The following is a 25124-nucleotide window of genomic DNA, read 5'->3' as shown; positions in this document are numbered from 1 at the left end:
GCCTCCAACTCCCGGAATTCCTGAATACTGAACAAGATGGCTAGGGCTTCTGGGAGTTGGAGGCCCAAACAGCTGGAGGGCCATAGTTTGAGGATGCCTGGTTTAGATAGACATGTTAAGACTAACATAACATTGGGTTGTTGTAGGTTTTATCGGGCTATATGGCCATGTTCTAGAGGCATTTAGAACATGGTCATATAGCCTCTAGAACATGGCCATATAGCCCGAAAAAACCTACAACAACCCAGTGATTCCGGCCATGAATGCCTTCGACAATAACATAACATTTTACAAACTACAGATGAACAATTTACAATTATAAAAACAAGTTACCGCATATCTTACACTACATCAGTGGTTCCCAACCTGCGGGTTTCCAGGTGTTTTGGCCTACAAGTCCCAGAAATCCCAGCCAGTTTACCAGCTGTTAGGATTTCTGGGAGTTGAAAGCCAAAACATCTGGGGTCTCACAGGTTGAGAACCACTGCACTACATGACTTGCATGTAGAATAATATGTGCATTCTAAATTTAGATATAAAGACATATGTATAAAGAATGGTTAAATGCAAGGAAAAAATCTCGTAACACTGAACATTCTTTTCAGATCATCCTGTGAACTTTTAATACAGCAGGATAAAATGTTTACTCGTTTGGATTGTTTTCTTGTTAGTCATGTACTTATCATTATAACTTGGATAATTCACATTTAAGAAAACATTTTCTAGTATTTTTCTGTAAAAAAGTAAATTGAATTCCAACACCCACCCTAGGCATATGTTTCAAAATGTCAACCAGCCTAGGAAATAAAAATATTAGAGCCCAACAGGTCAAAAACATTGTTAACTTCTATGAACAAAAAGGGTGCTCTAAATAAAGGACACAGGAGGCAATAAATTGACACGACAAGTAAATAAAAGGCTAAAGCACTCCAATACCATTGAAACGGTTTTAATGTTGTTGCAAATTCATAATGCAACAATCACCAGATCAGAGACCCAAATATTTAGAATTCATTTTAATCATCCCTTTGACCTACTTTACACAATTAAGGAATTCAACCCCTCCTTTACCTGAGTTCGTGTATGCACCTAAAAATGTTTCAGTGTCAAGTTGAAAAAAAATTACTATATGTTTAAGAAATAATATAAAAATATTAACCTCAGCTTCAATGTACAGTTTCCAGAATCTGCCAGAACTTGGGAACTGGGCAACAAGGCGTTCATAGGTCTTCCGTGCTTTGTCTATTGGCTGATTCTAAAAATTGAAAACCAATAAATATTTACAATATTTAAGATGTTAAGAATGTATTGACATTTAACTGAGAACCAATCAATGTGAGTGGACCCATTGATAAGGAAATGTAATCCTATGTCACTAAACCTGTGCCTCTCGAATGAGAATGCTCCAAGCGTCAAGGTCATATGGATTCTCTTCTAGTTTCTTTTCAGCTTTCTTTACTTTTTCTGGGACATATTCAGCAGCCTAGAAAACACAAAGCAGAATGTTAAGAGTCTACAACTAGTATGATAATACCACCTATATATGAATGTTCACATATACATAACTGTACCAACATGTAACAGATTGCAACCCCCAATACAATACCAAAAAATGTGCAGAGGAGTAACATAAAGACAATTTCAAATATGCAAATTCCATTACTGTTCAGTGTTTAATCAAATTCAAAACAGCATACAAAATATGACAAAATTCTGCTAAACTACACAATGCAAAATAGCTTAACACGTTTGGTAATAAAATACAATTTTCTCTCTTATTTCTCCCTATCACAGCCTTTCACTCTGCCTGAAAATCCATGCTAAACCATTTTCACTTGAGCATAAACTCGTAGCTGGGATCAGGGGAAAGTTCCCTCCATTCCACAGATAAAAGCCATTACCAAACAGAAGAGATGCAAGTTTACGTTATAAAATAAGGTTGACTTTTTATACAGGTTGGGGCATAAAGAGGGGGCACCATGTAGACTGTAGTAGGGGTAGAGAAGTGGGGTAGATCTAATTCGGTAGGTTAGGTTCTTCTGTTTTCAGTACCCATTATGAGTGGGACCAGTGTACATCGGGGTTTTGTTGTTTAAGTGTATTATGAGAATAACATAAAGAGTGTTTCATACGTGCTTTGCACTCTGTCAAAAGGCACCTGTATCAGATTAGAAAATGATTTTGCTATGGATTTCTAATCTTCGGGGAACTAGATCCACAATGAAAAGAAAACCCCTGGCATACCTAGGACCTTGGAGAAAGACAGAAAATGTGGAAGCAGTAAGAACATCCAGTCAGCTATCGCCAAGGCTCGTAAACATGTCAGGGTACTAGGGACATCAAGTTGGACTTTGAGGATTTTGCATTCCTATTTAAAATTTCATCCTCACAAAAATGATTTGTCTGATATAATTTTTAAAACCCATTTAAACAAAACTATTTTATGTACTTTTCAGAAATATACACATTTTTTCTAGATAGCTTTGTTCATTTTATACCCCTTCAAAATGTGGGACATTTTTCTGCCCCACCTGTGGGAGATCTTTGAGCTGTTTGCCTTATGTTCCTTACTGTACTTCCCAAATTTATTTGCAAGATATCTGATGATCTCAAAATGAATTATGGCAAAACAGGTATATGGAACTAAATTCTAGAAGTATAAGAGTGCCTTCCTAAATGGAATAACATGTTCTCTACAGAAAGTAAACAATTTAAAAATGCCAGAGACTGCAATTGGATCTAGTGGGTTATCCTCTCTCATCCTTCCTATTTCCTTATACCAGAATCTTAAGAACAAACTATGACAGAAAAATATGATCATGAGACCCAAAAATATTCTTAACACAATTAGCATTTTTGTTTTTTAAGCATGTATAAATTAGTTCTGACAATATACCCATGCAACCCATTAAAACTGATTAAAATAAATATTATTTTGTAGGAGTGGGTATTTTTCAAAAAATGATATTTCACATTATGGTGATCCAAAAGCAAAAGTACTTTACAACAGCCTTTGTGATTCTTCACTCAGGTGAAAGGACAATGGAATAATCACTACTTGTTTTAAGTGAACCAAGTAGAGAAAAACTGCTCACACCCAATGCAACAATACATTGAAAAATGTTTTGCTTTATGCAGCTATTTTATTCACATATTTACATTAAAGCAAAAGCAAAACTGGGATTCTGAACAAATGTACATCATGATGTATCTGCCTTGCAAATAACCAACAGCCTACCCAAACTCATAAAAGCAAGGGAAACTGCTTCTATTAAGTGGACTACCTGAGATGGAGTTATGGTACTTAAGATTAAGATTTCAACTGAAAATATGTTTACATGCTTTTGGCAATTTATGGGAATCTCATGGGGTTCATAGTGCTTAGGCAAGGAATACTCAGAGCTGGTTTGTCATGGCTGTTCTCTAAAATATAGCCTAGAGAGCATATGACAGTCTCTCATCCAAGGATGAAGTCTCTGAAGACAGCCAGTCATAGCTCAATGAATGCTGTGGATTCTGCAGAGAACAGATTTTTCTTAAAGGGGCTTTCTTTGTGGGAAGCTACACACAGCCTGGATTTGAGAGAAGTTGACAAAGGAATAGGGAACTGACAGTATAGAGACAGGGAAGAATTGTCTATGGTTTTAGGGGGCTGGGATGGAGTAAGTAGTTCAAGGGTTAATGTATTATTTGCTTCTATTTTAATAAACTTCCCTTTTTTGTTTTTAAATGTCAAGCTTAATAATCAGGTCAGGGCTATCACAACCAGCCCACAAACCAACACATTCATAGGTTCAACCCAGAGGCCATATCATAGAATCAAAGAGTTGGAAGAGACCTCATGGGCCATCCAGTCCAACCCCCTGCCAAGAAGCAGGAATATTGCATTCAAATCACCCCTGACAGATGGCCATCCAGCCTCTGTTTAAAAGCTTCCAAAGAAGGAGCCTCCACCACACTCTGGGGCAGATAGTATCCAGAAAAGGATTAAAAGTGGGAGCAGAGGATAGGGTGAGTGACTTTTGGACCAGCCTGGAAAGGGATACTCTCAAACCTTCTGAACAAATCTGCCCAAGAAAACTGCAAGATAGATTTAACTAAAGTTTGCTGCAAGTCAGAATTGACTTGATGGCACACAACAACTGAATGTTGGACTACAATCTTGGAGACCAGGATTCGAATCCCCGACCAACTATTGAAACTGATGGCCTCAAAAGAAGGAAAAGACAACCTCCCAAACAAATCTTGCTAAGAAAAACCACTGTACAACTATTATATGCCATCAGGTTATTTCTGTGCTATGGCAACACTTAGGTGAACAAAAATAACAATTCTATCAGGATTGGAGAAGCGAAGAGAAAAAAATTCATTAACACAGACACACTTGCCTCATATTGTATTTTAGAGTGATGGTAGTATATCATATATGGCTGTTATTTTTGCCGGAATACAAAGCAACTTGAATTAATTCACTATCAAAATACAACAGCAATAAAATTATGACAAGCTGCCTGAAGCATACACTATAATTATGACAAAACATGAGGCTGAGTAAGAAAATGTGCTAAATTGTAGAGGACATTTTTAGCAGATTTTTAAAAGATGTAAATGAACTAACAAGAGTATGCAATTTACATGAGAATTCTCCCTTACCAGCTCATTTGAAGGGGGGAACCTTACCAGCTCATTTGAAGACCTGGAAGCCATACATACCTCTCATACTTGGGAGGATCGTACCACTAACTCAAAATTGTTAAACTGGCTCCTTATGTGCTTTAAGGAGCAAAAGGAATAATTCCAACATATCCCTCTTCCCCAAGCTTGTTTAGGCTCAACAGATCCCCCCCCCCCCCCAAAAAAAATCAGAGGTAAATTTGTCACTTTCTGTTTTGAATCAAAGCCTCTTCTTGATCTGATTACTAAAAGTGACAGGGTAAGCAATGTTTTCAAGAATCACGTGCCCTGGATCTTTAAACAGGGTTAGGAACCTACAAGTAATCCTACATTCCTGCAGATCTTTTATGAGAAGGTGAATTGTTTATCATTTTCAAGGCTAAGGAAATCCATACAGTCTATGAGAACATAGTTTTTGTAAATTTTGCAGCATTGCTGATCTTCATTTTTCAAATCCTACATTCCTGCAGATCTTTTATGAGAAGGTGAATTGCTTATCATTTTCAAGGCTGAGGAAATCCATACAGTCTATGAGAACATAGTTTTAGTAAATTTTGCAGCATTGCTGATCTTCATTTTTCAAATCGATCACAAACAATACGGAAGGGGAAATACTGGCCTATTTATTCAGCATTTATTACAGGTTTCCAAAGTCTGATTCTGATCCCCATATACTGTACCTAAGAGGCCTCTGGGGGAAATCCCCCTCTCCTGAAGCTCTCCTAGTTGAAACCTTCTGGTGGAGACAGGTCTATAGAGCACACAGCCTCACTCACTGGCAGAAGGCAATGTGATCCTATCCTAATTCAATGCTTGGCTACATTAGGACAGCAGCAGGAAAACACACAAGATGTAAACAAGTGTATTTTTGCAACTTAATAAGCAACAGGCTTCAGACTTCCTTTTAATTGTGCACAAAGGGGGTATTATTAACAATCCCAATTATTCTCATTCTAGACATAGGATAAAATTCTGTTTTAACCTCTCATGTAAGATCATTTTAAAACTACAAACACACTGATTTGAACACTAATGCATATGAGTTTAATGTAAGTTTATGGGATTATGGCCCAGGTTAACCTCTTGATTAAAAACGTCCAAGAGTGACTATCCCATTCTAGAAGAACAGATTCAAGTGAGCAGAAAAACCCATTAATTAGTGCATACATTTACAACCACTTGATTTTATGACTAAATATTATTCTGAATACTCAAGATTCATACATAGGCAAATGACCAGAAAAACAACTATACTAAAAATAAATAAATCTAAAAACAATTGAGATTGAGGCAGTTCTATGGTAGCAGATCTATTTGCAAGCCTGTTTCTACCAATTGATCAGAATTCCTTAAATGATCTGATCCTTCGGTTGCTGAACTTGATGTAGTGTGGGCAAATTATGCCCCCATGACTCAGCCCCCTCTTGACACTCACAAAAACCTCAATCTATAGGTCTCTACATGGCTCTAAAGCAGGCATGAGCAAACTTTCAACTCCCAATTGAAGTCCAAAACACCTGAAGGGAGGAAGTTTGCCTACTCTTAAAGATTGTCATCACAAACTTGATTTGATTATTTAAATTAGTTTTTATTATCCACAATTTTAGATGAGTTCACTGTAAGGCAGTGTGATGTTAAAACCATCTAGTTCCCACAATGCACAATAACAGATTGACTATAATGACAGGGAGAAATGATAGCGCCACTGATTTAATCTCCCCTCTTGACTTGACAACTGGAAAACCTTTTGAAAACGGAGGGGAAAAGGCATGAGATCTCAGCAACGTCTCCTGGTAAGGAAAGATATGAAGTGATTTATTGCTCATAAAACAGGAGAAAAGGGCCATCATGGCAGTATTATAGAACTTGGTCTTAGGTAAGAGACCTGCTTGTTCTTGGGCAGATTAAAAAGCATTGATTAGAATATTCTAGGTCTAAATACACTAAAGCAGTGGTTCCCAAACTGTGGTCCTCCACATGTTTTGGACTTCAATTTCAAAAAGCACCACCTTGTTTAGATAACAGATATTCTGAGAGCAAAAGTTCAAAACAGATTGAGAACCAAAGTTTAGGAGCCACTCAGATCCCATCTGATCTTGGAAGCTATGCAGGATCAGTTGTGGTTAGTATTTCTATGGGAGATTCAAAAAATACAAAGCCCCTATTAAATTCATGGTGTCGCCATAAGCTGACAGGATCTGAAAACATACACATATGCTTAAAACCGTCTATAGTAACAAACTGTCTTTTTTATGGTGATGGATCTTAGACATGTATCTGTGTTAGTAAGAAATGACTGCTTTTCAAACAAAAAGAATCCACTATATATATATTCTGGGACTATTTTTCTCACCAAATATGCCTTCCCTCTATATAGCTAAATGAATAAACTACTGGCCAGTATGTTTAATGTTTTGTGTACACCTAGATTTATATATATTCCTTTAACTGCTTGGAAAATATTCTTGAAAAATAGTCGCTTATTTTCATCCTCTTCCCTCAACCTGCCCTTTTGAGGCAAGTGGAATGAGTCATGCAAGCATAACTTGAAAACAGGTTGCAGTCCAATATCCTACAACAATCTTTCCAACACTCTAGGCTGCACAATAAAATGAAAATTAGATCCAATCTCTAGACACACTTCTGAGATCACCGCGTTGAGTCGCCGGTTAGGCTGAGAAACGGCGGTATACAAATAAAGTAAATAAATAAATAAATAAATAAATCACTACGACAAAAAATATACAAGTACACAAGCCTCAAGAGTTCTTCCTAATACAACAATTCAGCAAGATTTTAGCAGCCTGAGAAACGGCCTTAATACTCCTGAACTAACTCCATCCTCACATCATGATAGTGGGTGAAAAGAATGTATGTTACTACTAGTTGTTGGGAGCAGAAGCAGGAGAGAACTTTTTGCTTTTATGCCTAATGTGTGAAGTTCCTGAAGATATCCTATTACACACTGGATATAAAGGTGATGGACAAGATGTATTCTGTGGTCTAACAGAGTTGTTTTATAGTATAATGTTATTACTTTCTACAGGACTTAGCACTTGCCAGAAGAGGAAGGTAAAGAAGCACCACGAAGACACACTAAGATAATTTCTGATATTAAAGAAACTTACACTATGGGTGACTGGTTTTGTTATGATGGGCCCATGGTACCCGGCAGGGCTTGGTTCTAGAACCCTTTGGTTCCCGGAATCCATGGATGCTCGGGCCCCATTATATACAGTGGCGTAAAATGTAAAATGGTGCCCTGATATAAAATGGCAAAATCAAGATTTGATTTCAGAATTATATATATGTGTGCATGTGTGCATGTATGTGTGTCTGTCTATCTGTCTATCTATCTAGCCCTGACTGAACATTTGTCAAATTGTGGATGTAAAAGGTCAACAGTATTCCATATCAATGTGTTAACTCCAATATGTCCTTGATAGTTCCAGAATTTCTAGTTTTCTAGTTTTAAGTGATGGAAAGTATGCAACATGGCAAAAAAAGAAATATTCAAATTTCATACAGAAGAACCCTCATAAAATATGCAACTGTCATAACTAAAACACACAGAGAGTGGTTGTGTTTTTTAGAAGGTGATATCCAAAGCATACTCAACTGGTACAACCTGATTACTAGACCAAGAACTACCCAACACTCCTTGGCAGTTACTTAGTTTCAGAGAAACCTGGATTCATATTATATGAAGGCATCTGCTTGAAAATTACAAAAGAAACCGGTTTATACTAATTTCAAAAAGAGTTCTATTTTCATTTTGTGAACACAGAACATTATACTGTCCCTAAAAAACAAACAAAAACCATACAAACAGCAGCTTTGACTGAAGTCAAATTCAGCCCCCCCCCTCTTTAAAGACATTATTCTCATGTCATATTCTGGTCCTGTGCTCAAGCTAAAATGTAGTTTATTTAGTGTGTGTTTCTATATAGGAGAAATATGATCTCAAGATTGCTGTAACCCTGTACTATTTGCTACCTAGAGCTATCCCAGCTATCATTTTTTTTCATTTGATAGGAAAATAAAATCACACAGGCACACACACAATGCTGTTGTTCATAAAGGACCCAGTAATATTTGTGTATCTTAAACACATTTATTAATATGCTCACATTTTGCCAATTTAGATTTTAGAATTCATTAAATTCAAATTGTAGTACACAAATGAAGTATAGTGCAGCTTCATAAATAACATTTTATATATCTCTAAACCTATTTTCATCGAACAACAATATTAGATTTCATATTCCACTTTAAGAACTCCATGTAATACAGGTTGAGCAATCCTTATCTAGAATTCTGAATTCCAAAATGTAAACCTGTTTATATGGGTGGCTAATATTGTGGCAGCTTTTGCTTTCAGTATACACAAATATTGCTTCATGCACAAAATTATTGTAAAAATAATATACAGAATTACTTTCAGACTATGTGCATGAGGTGTATTTCAATTGTGAATGAACTACATGCTTAAAACTTGGTTCCCATCTCCAAGATATATGCAGCTATGGACCTCATTCTATGAGCAGTGATAAAGCGGAGGGAACCATCTTACTTTGTTCCCTCCCATCAAGGTCCATCTTCTGGAATGGCCAGCCATCCCACCTCCTTTCCTCATTTTTCCTGTTTTCGTTAGTTAGTTAGTTTTGCCATCTGGAGTCTTATTTTGGGCTCTGTTTCCATGGACTTCAGAAACGGAGGCGCAGTGGGTTAAACCCCTGTGCTGGCAGGACTGAAGACCGACAGGTCGCAGGTTCGAATCCGGGGAGAGGCGGATGAGCTCCCTCTTATCAGCTCCATCTCTTCATGCGGGGACATGAGGGAAGCCTCCCACAAAGATGATAAAACATCAAATCATCCAGGCGTCCCCTGGGCAACGTCCTTGCAGACGGCCAATTCTCTCACACCAGAAGCAACTTGCTCCTGACACAACAAAAAAAAAGAAAGAAAGAAAGAAAAAGAAACGGAATCCCACTGGAAGTGCCCTTATGTCATGGGATGGCCTATGGTGGACTCTATTTCCAAAGGGCATGGAAACAGAGCCCAGACTGTGTGGGATGAGATCCTATATGTATTACAAAATCGAAACACTTCTGGTCCCAAGCATCTCAGATAAGGAATACTCAACCTTTAACAATAGACAAAACATTATTCACGTTCTTCATTATACCAGATGTAGAAAAATACATTGTTCAGTTTTGCAGTAATTAATCCCAGGAGAGACTGAAGCTGTGATACCATACACTTGTATTTGTATGTAGCCCCCCTCCCAACTCAGGGTGCATCTACAGTGCAGAATTAACACAATTCAATCCCACTTTCTAGCCCAATACTATGGGATGCTGGGAGTTGTACCTTTACAAGGTTGAGATAAAGAGTGCTGGTATCTCATCAAACTACAAATCCCAAGATTCCAATCCATAGAAACTGATTTATTAAAACTGCCTATTATTATTATTGATAGAGCCCCCAGTGGCGCAGCGGGTTAAACAGATGAGCTGCTGAACTTGCTGACCAAAACATCAGCGGTTTAAATCCGGGAAGCAGGCTGAGCACCCACTGATAGCCCCAGCTTCTGCCAACCTAGCATTTCAAAAACATGTGAATGTGAGTAGATCTCAATTGGTACTGGAGTGGGAAGGTAAAAGGGCTCCATGCAATCATGCCGGCCACATAGCCTTGGAGGTGTCTAGGGGCAATGCTGGCTCCTTATCTTAGAAATGGAGATAAGCACCACCCTCAATGTCAAGGGGAAACCTTTACCTTTCTATTATTATTGATGTCTGGTCATCTTTAATACCTGAAACATGGGTGCCACACGAAGGGGACACAAACTTGAAAAAAAAACTGATGAGAGAAGAGCGGATACAGCTCTTAAAAAAGCAGCAATATTAATCATAAGATCTTCAGTAGTGGTCTCTATATTTTCAAGAGCGACTGTGTTATGGATACAACAAATGCTGGGCTCTCAAGGTTTTCCTATGCAAGCATTGGCTAGAATATGAAGTTTTAGAGGCCATGGCAGATAGGTTTATTTATTTACAACATTTATATGCCAGCCTTCTCACTCCAAAGGGGACTCAGAGCGGCTTTCAAAATATATATACATACAATATATATTATTAGCATAGCACAATATCAGTATTACATATTACTAAATTGTACTACACCATTATATTGTAATATTTTTAATTTAGATTTATAATATTTTTATAATTAACAATTTAATAATATTGGCTTAGATTCAAGAGCATTTGCTGTTAATGCTATACATGCTATTTCAATAGGGAGAATATCTGTGGTCGTGGAGACGATAAATCTATTAATTATTTGGCATTCACACCTTTCAAAACAGAACCACTGTTTGGAAATGACACTGGGAGGAGGGGTCCAATGAGGAAACAGTGAAAAGCAAGCATCTCTGTATACGAACCCACACAATCCCTTCGATCATCCGGGAAGGCCTGCTCTCGATCCCACCAGCATCGCAGGCGCGGTTGGTGGGGATGAGAGAGAGGGCCTTTTCGGTGGTGACCCCTCAACTCTGGAACTCACTCCCTAAAGACATCAGACAGGCCCCAACCTTGCCAGTCTTTAGGAGGAGCTTGAAGACGTGGTTGTTCCAGTGTGCCTTCCCAGGATAATGATCCCATCGCACTTTGTCCTCCAAAGCACTTTACATTTTTTAGATCTGCTCGTATGCCCTTCCACAAACACCACTATCACCTTTCGTCCATGTCCCAGCATTATTTTAACTTTACATTTGGCCTTCCCAGTTTTTAATTGCGTGTTGTCTTATTGAAAATGTTGTATATCTTATTGTCTATGTTTTATTTTAATTGCTTGTACTGTCGTTGTTTTGCTGGTATTGTTGTATTTGGGCTCGGCTTCATGTAAGCCGCACCGAGTCCCTTGGGGAGATGGTAGCGGGGTACAAATAAAGTGTTGTTATTATTATTATTATTATCCTTCATCGGTAGCAAAAGATGTAGCGGAGAGGGAAAGTAAAAGCAGAAATGCAATATTTGTTGGGAAAAGGCGGGTAAGACGAGTGTCAGCCTGCATAAATTCTAAAGTGCAGATGCTGCTTGAGGGGTTTTTATTTGCGAATAAACACGCACAGGCCCTGCTTTAGTTGTTTGCGATGATAGGCGAACCAGAGAAAAGGCGCAGAGAACGGAGAAGAGTCTATCCGTGTGAAAAGAGGACGCCACAATGGAGTTTATGATTTGAGAGCAGAAGGAGGGGGATGTATGAAAACGACACAATACGAGAGGGGGAGACCAGAGCTCAGAAGGCCACGGCCCACCGCCCTCCCAACCTGGGCGCCTGCCTCCCCTGATTCGCCCTCCAAGCCCACAGGCCTCCCTCAGCTCGGAAGGCCCTGCCCGCTCACCTGGTCGCCGGCGGGCGTTTCTGCAGACATGGCGAGCGAGAGGAGACGCGGGCCGTGGGCACGGGAGGAAGCCGCCGCGGAGACCGAGATATCGCCTCGCCCACCCGCTCCGGCCCCCTTCCCACAATCCCTGGGCGACCGGCGGGAAAGAGAGAAAGAGAGGGAGAGCAGCCTTCCACACGCGCCGCCTCCGGGAGCCCAAGGAACAAAATGGCGGCTCAACCGCCCCCCAGTGGAGGAAGGAAGGAGGCGGGGCCCGGCAGGAGAGCGCAAGGGTTGCCGGGAAATGGGAGGGCCAGTCCTCCAGCAGCATTAGAATGCTCAGTGGAGGAAACGGCAGCGCGAGGAGCACGCTGGGAAAGCAAGAGAATAAAGCAGGGAAGCCGGGCGCATGCGCAGACTTGGCCAAAGGGGTGGAGCGAAGAGTAGAGCGAGTTGACGCCATTCGGAAAAGTCGGCGGAAGTTGTGAAAGGGGAATCTTCCGGGTGAGGCACGTGGGCCGGTCACGTGCCGGAGAAGAGTCCCTCCCTGGATTCTTCGTGTTGTTCGAGCTGTTTTGTTTCTTCCCGTTTTTACTTCCTTGTTTAGTTATTTTTTTAATGCTTAGATTATCATTTATTTATTTATGATTTGATATTTTATTAAAGTTTTGTTGAAAGAAAATGATGTTTGGGAAAGAAAAGGGAAAAAAACCTTCAATTTACATGGAAAGTGGGAGAACACTGGCACAGCAAAGTAGGGAAGAAAAGAAGAGGGGAGAAAAAATATTTGTTGACATCCTTCTTACTTTCTATTTAGAGTTTTTGTTGTACCTTTAACTGTAAAGGAAAAAGAGGTACACCGAAAGTGTGGGAACAATATCCAGATAGGAAAGTGGGAGATTTAACGATAAAAATGAAAAGAAAAAAAAACCTAGGAAGTTATAGATTGACTTGCTTCTATTCTAAACTCGTTTTTTATGTGGTTTGGGTCGTCAGCTTTTTTGATTGCTCGGAGCTACTTCATTTGTTCATTTCTCTCGCCCAGTACTTCCTCCAGGATCTATATAGCAAAGGAAGTGTTTTTTGGGACTTCAGTTCCCAGAAACTTCAGCCGTCTTGGCCAATTATCAAGGATTCTGGGAAACGAAGTCCAGAATCATAGAAGGCCAGAGTTTGGGAAATACTAGAGTTGTTCGAGGGAGGGATATTAGAGGCAAAGATGAAGTACTTTGGCCACACCATGAGAAGACAGGAAAGCGTAGAGAAGACAATTATGCTGGGGAAAATGGAAGAGCGGCCGACCAAGGGCAAGATGGATGGACGGTATCCTTGAAGTGATTGGCTTGACTTTGAAGGAGATGGGGGTGGCCATGGCCGACAGGGAGTTCTGGCGTGGGCTGGTCCATGAGGTCACGAAGAGTCAGAAGCAACTGACCAAATGAACAGCAACATAGCCCTCCAGCCCCTCAGACAGTTGTGTCCAACTTGTTCTGTCCATTTCAATTGTCTTAATACAGCTAGGCTTTAGATTCTAGATACAGTGGACATCAGCATATGGCAGTGGAAGCAATGTTATTTGATGTATAGATTTCTTCTATAACTCAGACCCAAAGCATCTAAATAGGGATTTTCTGAAAAGAGGTGTAATATAGTCCTCCATACTCCAGGAAATAATGCCCAACTGCTCACTCACCTGGAGGGCCAAAGTTTGCCCATGCCTGGAATACTCAGAAGTTCTTTTGCCAGTTCCTTCCTCTGAAATGTAGCTGTATTCATGGGCAGCCTCCCATCTAAATGCCAACTAGAGTTGACCCTGCTTTGCTTCTAAGATCAGGCAGAAGCTAGTGTTATTAGGGAACCATTCAAATGAAATGTGACAGTTCTTAAGTAATGAGGGAAATGTATTCTATGCACTTTTTCTTGTGTGAGTTGCAGTGCATCCTAATCCAAAAGAAATGAGGAATATACATGGAAGGAATAAAAAATGTCTTTTTCAAAGTGAGAGTCTTGCCATTTCTACCCCAGCCCCTTTTTTGTGTGTGTCAGGGGCAAATTGAGAAACTGCAAGTCGCTTCTGGTATGAGAGAATTGGCTGTCTACAAGGACATTGCCCAGGGGACGCCCAGATGTTTTGATGTTTTACCATCCTTGTGAGAGGCTTCTCTCATGTCCCCACATGGGGAGTCAGAGCTGATGGAGCTCATCCGTGCTTTCCCTGGATTCGAACCTCCAACCTGCCGTTCTTCAGTCCTGCCGGCACAAGGGTTGCATGATTGGGAGCTCCTTCCTCCAACCCCGAAAACTTGAGAAATGGATCCAGGCTCTGAGATATGGGAACTATATGAACTGGGGGAGCCTTCAGGGAATGAATCCTGCCTGAAACCCAGGAGAGATGCTGATAGGCCAAGTTGATACCTCATGGCTGGATGGGCCACTGGCCTGATTTTTACAAGGCAACTTCTGTGGTAAGCCTTTCTGCTAAGAAATCTGTAGCTTCTGTCAGCCAGCATGTTTGATGCCTTTGATAACATCATTTTGAAGTATATTGAAAGGTAGCTACCTCCTCTTCTGTGCTATAACCTATTGGCTCAGGTTAGCAGAGGAATTCTGTCAGCTGTGATCCAGGCAAGTACTTTTATTGGTATTTTTTAAACTAGAGGTTTATTTGTATGTGTGGAACCAGTAAGCATAGCAGTCTTGGAAGTAAGAGGGCAATTGCTCTTGTGAATTGGAATCTAGCATGAAGTTCTCTTAAAGGGAATATAAGCCCATTCAAGGACTCATTTAGGGAGACACTGAGGGTATGTCATTTTTAAATGCTATTTATTTATTTTGTTTGATTTATAAATTGAGTTAGAAGTAAGCAGTGGGTTTGTTGGAAAGTCAGATTTGTTATTATTGTTATTTTATTTTTATCCCTCCTTTTTCTCGATGAAAATCAAGGTAATAATAATAATATACTTTATTTATGTTCCGCTCTATCTCCCCGAGGGGAATCAAAGCAGATTACAGAATACATATATGACAAACATTAAATGCCGTTATACAATTAACAAAGACAGACAATAATAAATAGACAGAGGCAAGGCTTTCCTCTTTTTCATATCCGGCATCTGGAAGCTGTGCTCAACTTGTCCATGAGGAGGTGCTGTTGCCCCATTTTTCCATGCCAAGGAGCCTGTTGTTCATGAACACCTTCATCTACTCACATTGCTTTTTTATGTTTAAAACAACACAGATTTGCTAATAAAACCACTTTATTCAGGAAGATGGACTAGAGAATGTGAAGAACTACAGACGTATCTCTTTAAATTAGGTAAATAAAGTTCGTGGTGATTCATGTTAGAGTAAAACATTGCTAACACCATAATATACTGGTAGAACCTGACCTAATGTGAGCACTCAAGAAAGAGGTGAGTTTACATTAGAAAATTCAGTATCCATTAAGTGGCACAGAGACTATCAACTTCTGAATGAGATGAACAATTGTATCCTGAAAACCTATCATGGGACTACATTAAGATTACAGTATGCAAGTTCTGGTTGTTTTGGGAAGTAAGGATATAGAGCCTGATAAGATATAAAAAGGGCAACCAAAATCATTGATAGACTGAAGTACTTCTATGTGTGAACAGCTAAAATGTTTAGGAATCTTTAATGAAGGCAGAAAATCTAAGTGGCATCATGGTGGAAATCTGTAAATTATGCATAGTGAATGTACTTGCAAACTGAGGCTAACATTTCATTAATGTGATAAAGAAGACAGCCTTAGGCAATCATTAATGTATTATTGTAGTATTGTAAAGATTAATGTAATCTTTACAATACTACAGGATTCAATATTGTTTATGTTCCCATACAGCCTCTCATTTGTGGGCTTAGCTGTGACCCAGATTTCTCATTGCTTCTTTATATTTATACAAATACTTCTTTTTTTCTTTCTTGTGACTTTTGCTATGAGCATACAAATAAAAAAGTAGATACAAAAAGTACCAGTATGAAGTTTTCTGTAGTGTTTCTTATACAGAATTATGTACTGATATTAGCTTTTGAGGTATATCAGCATCAGTGTTTGTGATACTGGCACGTTTGAGAGTAGAAGGCCTTAGTGCCACTTTGTCTTTTAGCATTCGGATCAGCTTTGGGCCATATAGGTTAATGGAAAAAAGGAAGTATTTTCCTTTCACTACTGACTACACGTCCTTCACGGACATGATGTGTCCCAGATCACAAGCTTAAGCTGTGGCTTGTTGTTATTAGCTTGCTGTGGCCTGCTTCAGTTAAGGCCTGATATGGGGTACTTTCATTAGGATGATTGTATTGCAATGCCTGGATGAAGCTGGTATCCAGGAATGTTCTTCTCGATTAGTCCCATTTATTTAAGGAGACATTCCGGAATGGTCACAAAAACTGTAGAATCCTCTCAATCTATGTTGCCTTCACAGCATGCAATATCTTTCTTCTCTTTAGCAACTCTATCTTGAATGCTTCAGATCTGACAGAAAAATATGTACGCTGTGTGCTTTCTCCTCCCTTTGCTAGGGCTATGGCAGCAAAATACAGATTGCATACCACAAGACTTATTCCCACTGTACACTGGGAGTTCTGCCAAATAACATTTCAGAGGGTACTAGAAAAAGCTTTTTGTGTAAGCAGCTGAGGACTGGTCTGGATTGTTTTTTAGGACAGAGAGGAGATACATTCATTTGTAATGCATTTTTCAAATACCCGTATCTGCTCCATAAAGAGCAACTTTTGGTTTTAAATAGTTGATAAAAGTTTAATTCTCAAGTTTACCTGTAAGCTGAGATCCCAGCTTTGTGTTTATGCCACATTTCCAGTTAAAAGAGTGACACTGAGTGATTTCTTGCATCTTTTCTGACTGTGTTAATTGAGGAGACAAAAATGTTGAAATAATATGAGTGTTTACGTGTAAAGGATATTCTGCAATACCCAAACAGCTAGTCACAAAAGTTGAGTTAGCATAGAGTGGAAATTGTTTTGAGTATCTGACAGACCATCTTTACTCAAAAATGTAATCAAGATAATTGCTATCCTTTAAAAGTTTTGTTACTTCTAATTAAATGGTGTCAAGCTGCATTAATTCCACAGTATCATTGCACCCTAGGATGCATCTTGGCCCATTGAGCATGATCTAGTGACAAAAAAAAAAAGAAACCACAACAAACAATATCCTTGTATAATGCTGCTTGACCATTGTATAGGCTGGAGGATGGCCTCTGAATGACTTTTGATTACAACATGATTTTACAATTATATTTGTTTTGCTACTGGAAGACACCCTTTGTCAATATAGAATATCCTATTGTCTGTGTTTCTTTAAGGTATAAGCCTACTACCTGCATATTTAATAACTCTTATTTAAAAGTCTATAACAGGAACATGTGGATAACTAGTATAAGGCTTTTCTTCGAGGAAAGATTGGGTTATACAGTGCAAACTGCATGTTTGCCAAGCAGGCCAGGATGTGACTGAAGCTAGCCTTTAGCTATAGAAACTACATTCAAACAATTCCAGCTTCCTAGTTATTAAAGAGCAAAGCAGAAGTAAGCTTAAAAATAGTTGGTTGCTGGAGTTCTTCTTAATAAACATAATATCACTACCAACACCTGGGCCTCCAAGTTCAATGTTGAACCCAGGAGGACCTCCAAACTACGAAACCGTCTTCATTGGGAGTGTAACATAATCCAGCACAGGCTCAGGCTGAATCCCTATTCCCTCGTCTGCCTTCCAACTGACAGGAGTACCTCTGTCTTGTCTGAATTAAGTTTCAATTTGTTTGCCCTCATCCAGTCCATTAGTTATGACAGACACTGGTTTAGGGTTAGTACAGCTTTCTTGGCATTGGATGGAAAGAAGTAGTAGAGCTGGGTGTCATAATCTGTTTCATCCAGAAAACTCTGGAATTGGGAGGACACCATGCACTCCAGAACCTTGCTAGGAAATGGAAGGTTGGACACTGGCTGATAGTTGTCCATTATAGAGGAGTTTAGTGATGGCTATTTAAATAAAGTTTTCACAACTGCCTCCTTTAAGCAAGTTGGAACTTCGCCTTGGTCCAAGGAGGCACTGACCACCATATTCAACCACTCTTCCAGTCCCCCTCTGGCCTGTTTGATCAGCCTAGAAGGACAAAGATCTAGAATATCTGTGGTAGCTCTTACCTCTCCAAGGATCCTGTACACATCATCAGGCTGCACCAATTGAAAAGTATCTATCAACACTGGACAAGGAGGATACAAAGTTACATCCACTGTAACTGTATCAATAACAGCATACAAGTCGGAACAGATCTGATTCTGAGCAACTTTATCTGCAAAATGCCTTACAAATTCTTCACAGTGAGCTGCTGAATGGCCAGGGATTTCTCCTTGAGGACCAATATGCAGTAGTTCATTGCTGCCACCATTGCATCTGCAGGGAATCATCCAGCTGAGCTGTTTCATTCTAGAGTTCAAGTAGAGTTCCGACAGAATCGCCTGCCAAGGTGGCAGGAAAATCCCCAAGAGCAGTCAGGAATCCATCCATAGCTTAGGTCATGTTTGGCTAGAAACACACGTTTATGAACTTGTTAAAAGTATTTATTGATATGAGAGCACTACTAGAGAGGGAAGTTCTGTTTTTTTCAATTTAAAGTAGAGCTTTCAAAAACATTTCATGTTGGAGACACACTTTTGACTTATGCATAATTTCATTACACTGTATTCAGTTTTACTAGCAAACTAAAGGGTAGGTAAAGGTAAAGGTTTTCCCCTGACATTAAGTCCAGTGTCTGACTCTGGGGGTTGGTGATCATCTCCATTTCTAAGCCGAAGAGCTGGCTTTGTCCATTGACATCTCCAAGGTCATGTGGCTGGCATGACTATATGGAGCACTGTTACCTTCCCGCCAGAGTGGTACCTATTGATCTACTCACATTTGCATGTTTTCGAACTGCTAGGCTGGCAGAAGCTGGGGCTGACAGTGGGAGCCTATGTCACTCCCCAGATTCGAACCTGCGTCCTTTCGGTTAGCAAGTTTAGCAGCTCAGCGGTTTCACCCACTGTGCCACCGGGAGCTCCACTGAAGGTCAAGCCAACCCCTTATATGAAACATGGACACATATATAAATTATAGTAACAAAATGTATGGGGATGCAACATATCTCATGAAAACCTTTCCTTTATATTTTTTAATGTATGCTTTATTGCTTATTTCACATAGACTCAGAGGTTTCTCATTTTGTTTGTGCAACACACTAATGTGTCACAACACACAATTTGGAAAGCTCTGGCTGAGAGGTCCTGTTCATGCAAATTGCTAGGTCTGACGCTATCTTCAAAAACCTACCACCATTTTGTAAATGTTTTACTTTCGTTGGTTCACTAGATGGCAGCCTGTCACAAATCTGGGAAACGTTCATTCTACTGTACTGAGGAGGAGGATAGGATAAGGGTAACCTTCCAGGACCTGTTAGTTTTGGCTGTTCTTCTATTCTTTTCTCTCTTTTTTTGATACCATAAAATGTGTTTGTATAAAAATGAAAGGGAACATCTACCTGCACTATTTTTCTCTTCTATTTGCGCTGTTGCAGAACTGAGGAATTTCCCCCGCTTGGGGAAAATCCTATCTCTGCTAGAAGTAGACACTGAAAGCTAGGTGACTAGAACATTTTCATACACACACAAACACACACACATGAGGACATAGCCCTTTTGTATCTGGCAGCTGATTACATTTCTGGAATGTGTTGCAACCATATGTTGTAAGGACAGCCCAAGCTTATATATAAAAAAAGGCTTAGACAGCTTTCATGGAAAATAGATCTGTGAATGTTATGAGCCATCATGGCTTGACAGGGACAGTTTCTTGCCAGTATTTAGCCAATAAGCTGCCTGTCTCTTGTGAAGCTGTGTACAGAGTGAAGCACCTGACCTGCACAGCTACATTGTGTAGGGGTTGGTAAATGTAAACAAACAGAAACATTACCACAGTTTCTAAATCAAGATATACACTGCAGTATAATAAATAATCACTCAGGCTTGTGTAACAAGTAACATTATATTTACTTCAGTTCAAAAGATCAAACAGGGCAACAATATATACAGTAGTCTCTCTGAATTCATACAGAGAACAGATGGAATGAACAGTCCTTTTAAACAGTCTTTAAAATATGCTTCATGCCTTTAAAATGACCAGGCTTCAGAGAGCTGTCAGCCATTTCCTTCCTGGCTATTTCTAATCAGCACTCTCTTCACTCTCCAAAGTGAAAGTGACAGTTAAAACAGTTTATCTCAGCAACAAGCCAGAGACAGCAGCCAATCAAAACTCCACCCCCTGGCATGCTCAGCCAATCAGCTGCCGACACATGTCTTTCCCGTTAACCCACCACATCTGTTTACAAATCCTCACACACTGCTTATCCTGGCATTGTCTTTAATACAGATGGTGGCAACTGTGTCATGAGTATACACTAGGGTGGAATGCAAATCGTGGTCTGTGCAACTGTGCCAATATGGTTCAGATGGTAGCTATGGGTTTAGGCATGCCACACAAGCCCAGAAATCTTTTCATTCTCTGTTCCTGCCTAGCTGTGCGCATAAGTTGCACTGGTGATGGGCTTTAATTATGCTCTTGAACATGGCATCTGCTCAAATACTGACCCATGTTCGCAGTTGTTGCTGATATACAGTGATTTGGGACCGAGTTACCTACCTATATATGCAGGGCCCATGTAGCAACTGAGCTCCTTCAAAGAGACCTTGCTGGTCCTTCCACAACCCATTACCAACTTGATAAACAATTGACTAGGAGCCCCCGGTGGCACAGTGGGTTAAACCCCTGTGCCGGCAGGACTGAAGACCAACAGGTCACAGGTTTGAATCTGGGGAGAAGTGGATGAGCTCCCTCTATCAGCTCCAGCTCCTCATGCGGGGACATGAGAGAAGCCTCCCACAAGGATGATAAAACATCAAATCATCCGGGCATCCCCTGGGCAACGTCCTTGCAGACGGCCAATTCTCTCACACCAGAAGTGACTTGCAGTTTCTCAGGTTGCTCCTGACATGACAAAAACAAACAAACAAACAAAACAATTGACTTGTCATTGACCGCATCCTCTCTTAGAAAATGTTTTTCCTGGAAGGATGGAAAGATCAAAACTGTATTAATTTTCTAGCACTTGTTGAACATGCATATGTTTATGCAGGGATTCCTTTGCTGGTAACTGTTAATGGTCCCTTTGCTGTACTGATTGTTGAGCTTGTTTGTAATTAATGTTTTTGATACTGTACACTTTGGACATAGTATTAAATGGCATGACTCATTGGAAAAGATGAGATAGTGCTTAGTAAAATGCATAATATTAGTGTACATAGTGGAATGATGTAGTATGGAATGGATCCTGATGACGCAAGGGTGTGTGTGTGGAGGGGATATACTTCATATGTTAAACTGTGAGGCAAATTGGTGTCCTTTTGCTGCCTTCCACCTATATCGACAATTATTATTCTTAAAGTGTGTGTGGGGGGGAAGCTTGGCCACAAGAAGACAAGGCTTAGCCACTATCCTGATGCTTGTGGCATCCACTGACAGTGACCCTAAGAAAGGGGTAGAAAATATGAATGTGATAGACACTACATGATAATGAGGGACCTCACTGATAAATAAGTTATTATTGCAATGCTTACCTTGGAATATATGAGAATGTTCAGCCAGTAAGTCGAAAGTGAGTCAATAATGGGATGATAATAGCTATTAAAAAGAAAACAGTGAAGTTTTGGATAGCCCTGGTAGAGGATCTTTCAGGAAATTCTTTACCATTGTGAAAACACCCCCCCCCCCCCCAGCCGCCTTGTCACAGCTGTCGGAGCTGCTTTTGGCTCTGGTGTTGTGATATTTTTCAAAGGAAATACTATTTACTCTTGGTTATTTTCTCTCTCCTTTACGAAGTAGCAGTCGCCAGAGAGCCATCAGATTCCACAGTCTGGCCTTGGATGCTTGCAAAGTTAAGTTTGAGCATATGTCAGTCCTATTAAAACCGAAACATCTATACATAATGCAATCATCAAGATGGATTAAATGTCTTTTCCTGAAGGACTGCTGCTAATTTATAAAGGTGCCTGCTTACATTTGTGTCAAAAGCAAATGGCTATTTGCATTTAGGCCTTTCTAGATGAATTTCTTTTTATATTTAGGACATTTGTGGAAAGACTACATACCACAATGTCAGCCTTGCAAAACGGGGTGTGACTCAAATTTTGTAAAAGACTTGCATGGTATGCTTGTGAAAATATAAAAGGCTGGTTCTAAATCTTTAGTAATATTTTTTAAAATATGCTGTTAAAAGTCTTAAAATATTAACACAGCCTACTTGGCTGTTTAAAATAGACAACCTTGGCTTCTTAAATCCCTCGTGCAATTACTGAGGTTTCTTCTCATTCCAGAATAACATGTTTTAGTACATATGTGGTTTCATGAAGAAATTTAAAATGATAATATAAAATGGGATAAAATTGTGTTGTGTTTTGTTTGTTTTTGCTATAAGCTAAGAAGTGATCTACCTGTGCAAAATGTTGATCTTTTTTTCTTTTATTTGTACTGCACTAGGAATCCACAGAGAACCACCATAGTTTAGTGGTTTAATTCTCTAGTGTGATGAAGTTGTAAGTGTTGGACTAGGAATCCAGGAGACCAGGGTTCAAATCCTCTCTTAGCCCTAGAAATCCACTGCATTGAAATCACATTCTCTGCCTCAGAGAAAGGGACACACCATTGTTAACAACAACAAAGAAATGTACATGCACACTTTCCCTCCTTCTTATTAATCCCTTCATCAACCCTGTAACATAAGTTTACTAAAAGATAGTGATAGCCCCAGGTCACATTGTAAATTCCATGCTCACAAAGAGATTTTAGCTTGGGCTTTCCTGTTCCAAGAACAGCACTTTAAATATTATTAATAATAATATTTATTTGTACCATGCCATCATCTCCCCAAAGGGACTCGGTGCGGCTCACAGAAGCACTCCAAGTCCAACATTCAGACAACAATGCATAAGTATAAATACAATGGCATAAGTACAATAACTGTGAGTTAAAATCTCATTAATAAAATTATAAAAATTGAAAATTATAAAATTCTTAAAATGCAATGGGATTTTTTATTATTATAGTGGTTCTAAACCTTGGGAGCCAGTGGAAAGATTTCAAGGGGTCAATGAGATTGAATTTTAAAAAGTCAGCTTATTATCTCTATTTATCTGACTTCTAGCTGATATCTAGCATTTCTTTCACTTATAAATTGATGCAATAAATTACAATAGTATTAATTTCATATCACATTGCAGTTGTTGCATATCTTAAAAAATTGCTTATACTCATCCATTATGGTAGTTGTTAGACCCAACATGGGATCACAGTCCTGTTGTGTACAAACTATTGTGTAGCATAGTTGGCCATCTGGAAACACAGAATAGGTCACAAACAGAAAAAAAGAGATTTCCTGAGAGTTGTCTTTGATCTTTTGAGGTATAGGAGCACAAGTTGAACATTTTCACATTGAGTGTCATAAAGCTATCTGCCATTACATTCTGAGAATGGGTCCCTAGTGTTCACCTGAATGGCAAAGGTGTCCATGGAATCAAAAAGGTTAAGGACCCATATTCTAGAGGGTAAGTCTATGGAGAGTTTCAACAGGTTTTCCCCCATCGCTCCAAGAAAACTAGACTGGCCCTCTGTTTACGATACTTCAGACAACAAAGACAAGGTTTTTCCATCAAGCTTTTAGGAGTAGTTAATGTTGCTTTCAACTTCTCATGTCACCTTTTAGTTTTTATATGTTATTTTAATTGTGCAGAAAATACGTTAATTTTTTTATTTCTTCCGATAATGTTTTGGATCTTGCTATTGTATATTGCCTTAAATGCCTACTAAGTGGAGGGCAAATCCACAAAAAATGTTTTGCTCTCACACATTGCTACTCTCTTATTGGCCAAGTAATCTTACATACAAAATATTATCTTTTGCCAGGCAGACATCAATAAAATAAATGCCATAACGCATTACCATCCAAGTATCTCCTGGATTCATTTCCCACTTGACCCAAATCTCAACTGGAATTAAAACATTTAAAAGAGAGATATTGTTGTTGAAAAGGAAATACACAGGTTGTCAAGAACATGATGAAAAAGAATCCTTGCCACTTGGGCAGTCTTCATACTTTGATCATGGAAGAAAAAAGATTTTTGGTTTGAAGAGCAAGCTGTCAAAACAGTTACGATTCTGTATTTTCTTTATATTGACATTCTTAATTATTGTAAACAATATTGAACAGCTGATACTGTTCAGAATGTCATAGCCTAATATAAGCACACCTACCTCTGCCTTGGGGGGGGGGGGGGGGGCTTAGAAATCTAAATACTTGCTTGCAAGTTACAGTAGTCTTTCTGTGCTTACTTGACCTGTATTTGATATCTTCTGAGCAAGCAGCCTGTATGTGTGTGCGTGTGTGTTTGTGTGTGTGTGTGAGACAGAGAGAGAGAGAGGCAGAGAGAGAGAGATAAACAGAGAGGCCATGGCAAAAAGAAAGAAGTTTGATTTTGATTTTGATTTCAAAAAACAAAAGTGCTTTGACCAGGGACCATTTCAGACAATTGAATTATGGCACTAAGATTCCCGTTAAGTGCGATGGCTGCATCTTATGGAATCCCAGTGGTTGTAGTTTGTTGAAGCACCACTATAGCATTATAGGTGAAAACCCTAAACCTCTTTCTAAACTGCAGTGGGAAAAATTATTTTTGTTGAACGCCATGTTGCCTTGGATGTATGCTGTTGGAGGCCACATGTCAGTAGTGAGTGTGGCGCAACCTTCATCTTGCAATCACTTCTATTTTTTGCATTTCCTCACTTTCCCAAACAGTAGATTGCCAGAGAAGTATCAGATTGCTTTATCAAATGTCTGAACAGATTCCTAACACTTTACAAAAAAAAAAAAAAAATCCAAGAGGTTTATGCATGCAGAAGTTTATAAGTTGCCTGCCTTTGTTTCAACACA

At 39.4% G+C, this 25124-nt stretch overlaps 1 protein-coding gene across 1 annotated transcript in view; it reads right to left on the bottom strand.

The window, feature by feature from the left end:
* CSTF3 (cleavage stimulation factor subunit 3) overlaps positions 1 to 12345 on the bottom strand; it is a 59044-nt gene extending 46699 nt beyond the window's left edge. Inside the window, exons 1-3 of the mRNA XM_060766564.2 lie at positions 12089 to 12345; positions 1382 to 1483; positions 1160 to 1255 (exon numbers count right to left, since the gene is read on the bottom strand). Of these exons, the coding sequence (XP_060622547.1) occupies positions 1160 to 1255; positions 1382 to 1483; positions 12089 to 12118 (228 nt within the window). The 5' untranslated portion in view covers positions 12119 to 12345. The remainder of the gene's footprint in view (positions 1 to 1159; positions 1256 to 1381; positions 1484 to 12088) is intronic.
* Positions 12346 to 25124: the final 12779 nt, after the last annotated feature.

The sequence above is a fragment of the Anolis sagrei genome, chromosome 1, assembly GCF_037176765.1.
Source record: "Anolis sagrei isolate rAnoSag1 chromosome 1, rAnoSag1.mat, whole genome shotgun sequence".
Lineage (NCBI taxonomy): Eukaryota > Metazoa > Chordata > Lepidosauria > Squamata > Dactyloidae > Anolis > Anolis sagrei.
The sequence above is the reverse complement of the archived record's forward strand: the minus strand, read 5'-3'. Positions and strand labels throughout refer to the sequence as shown.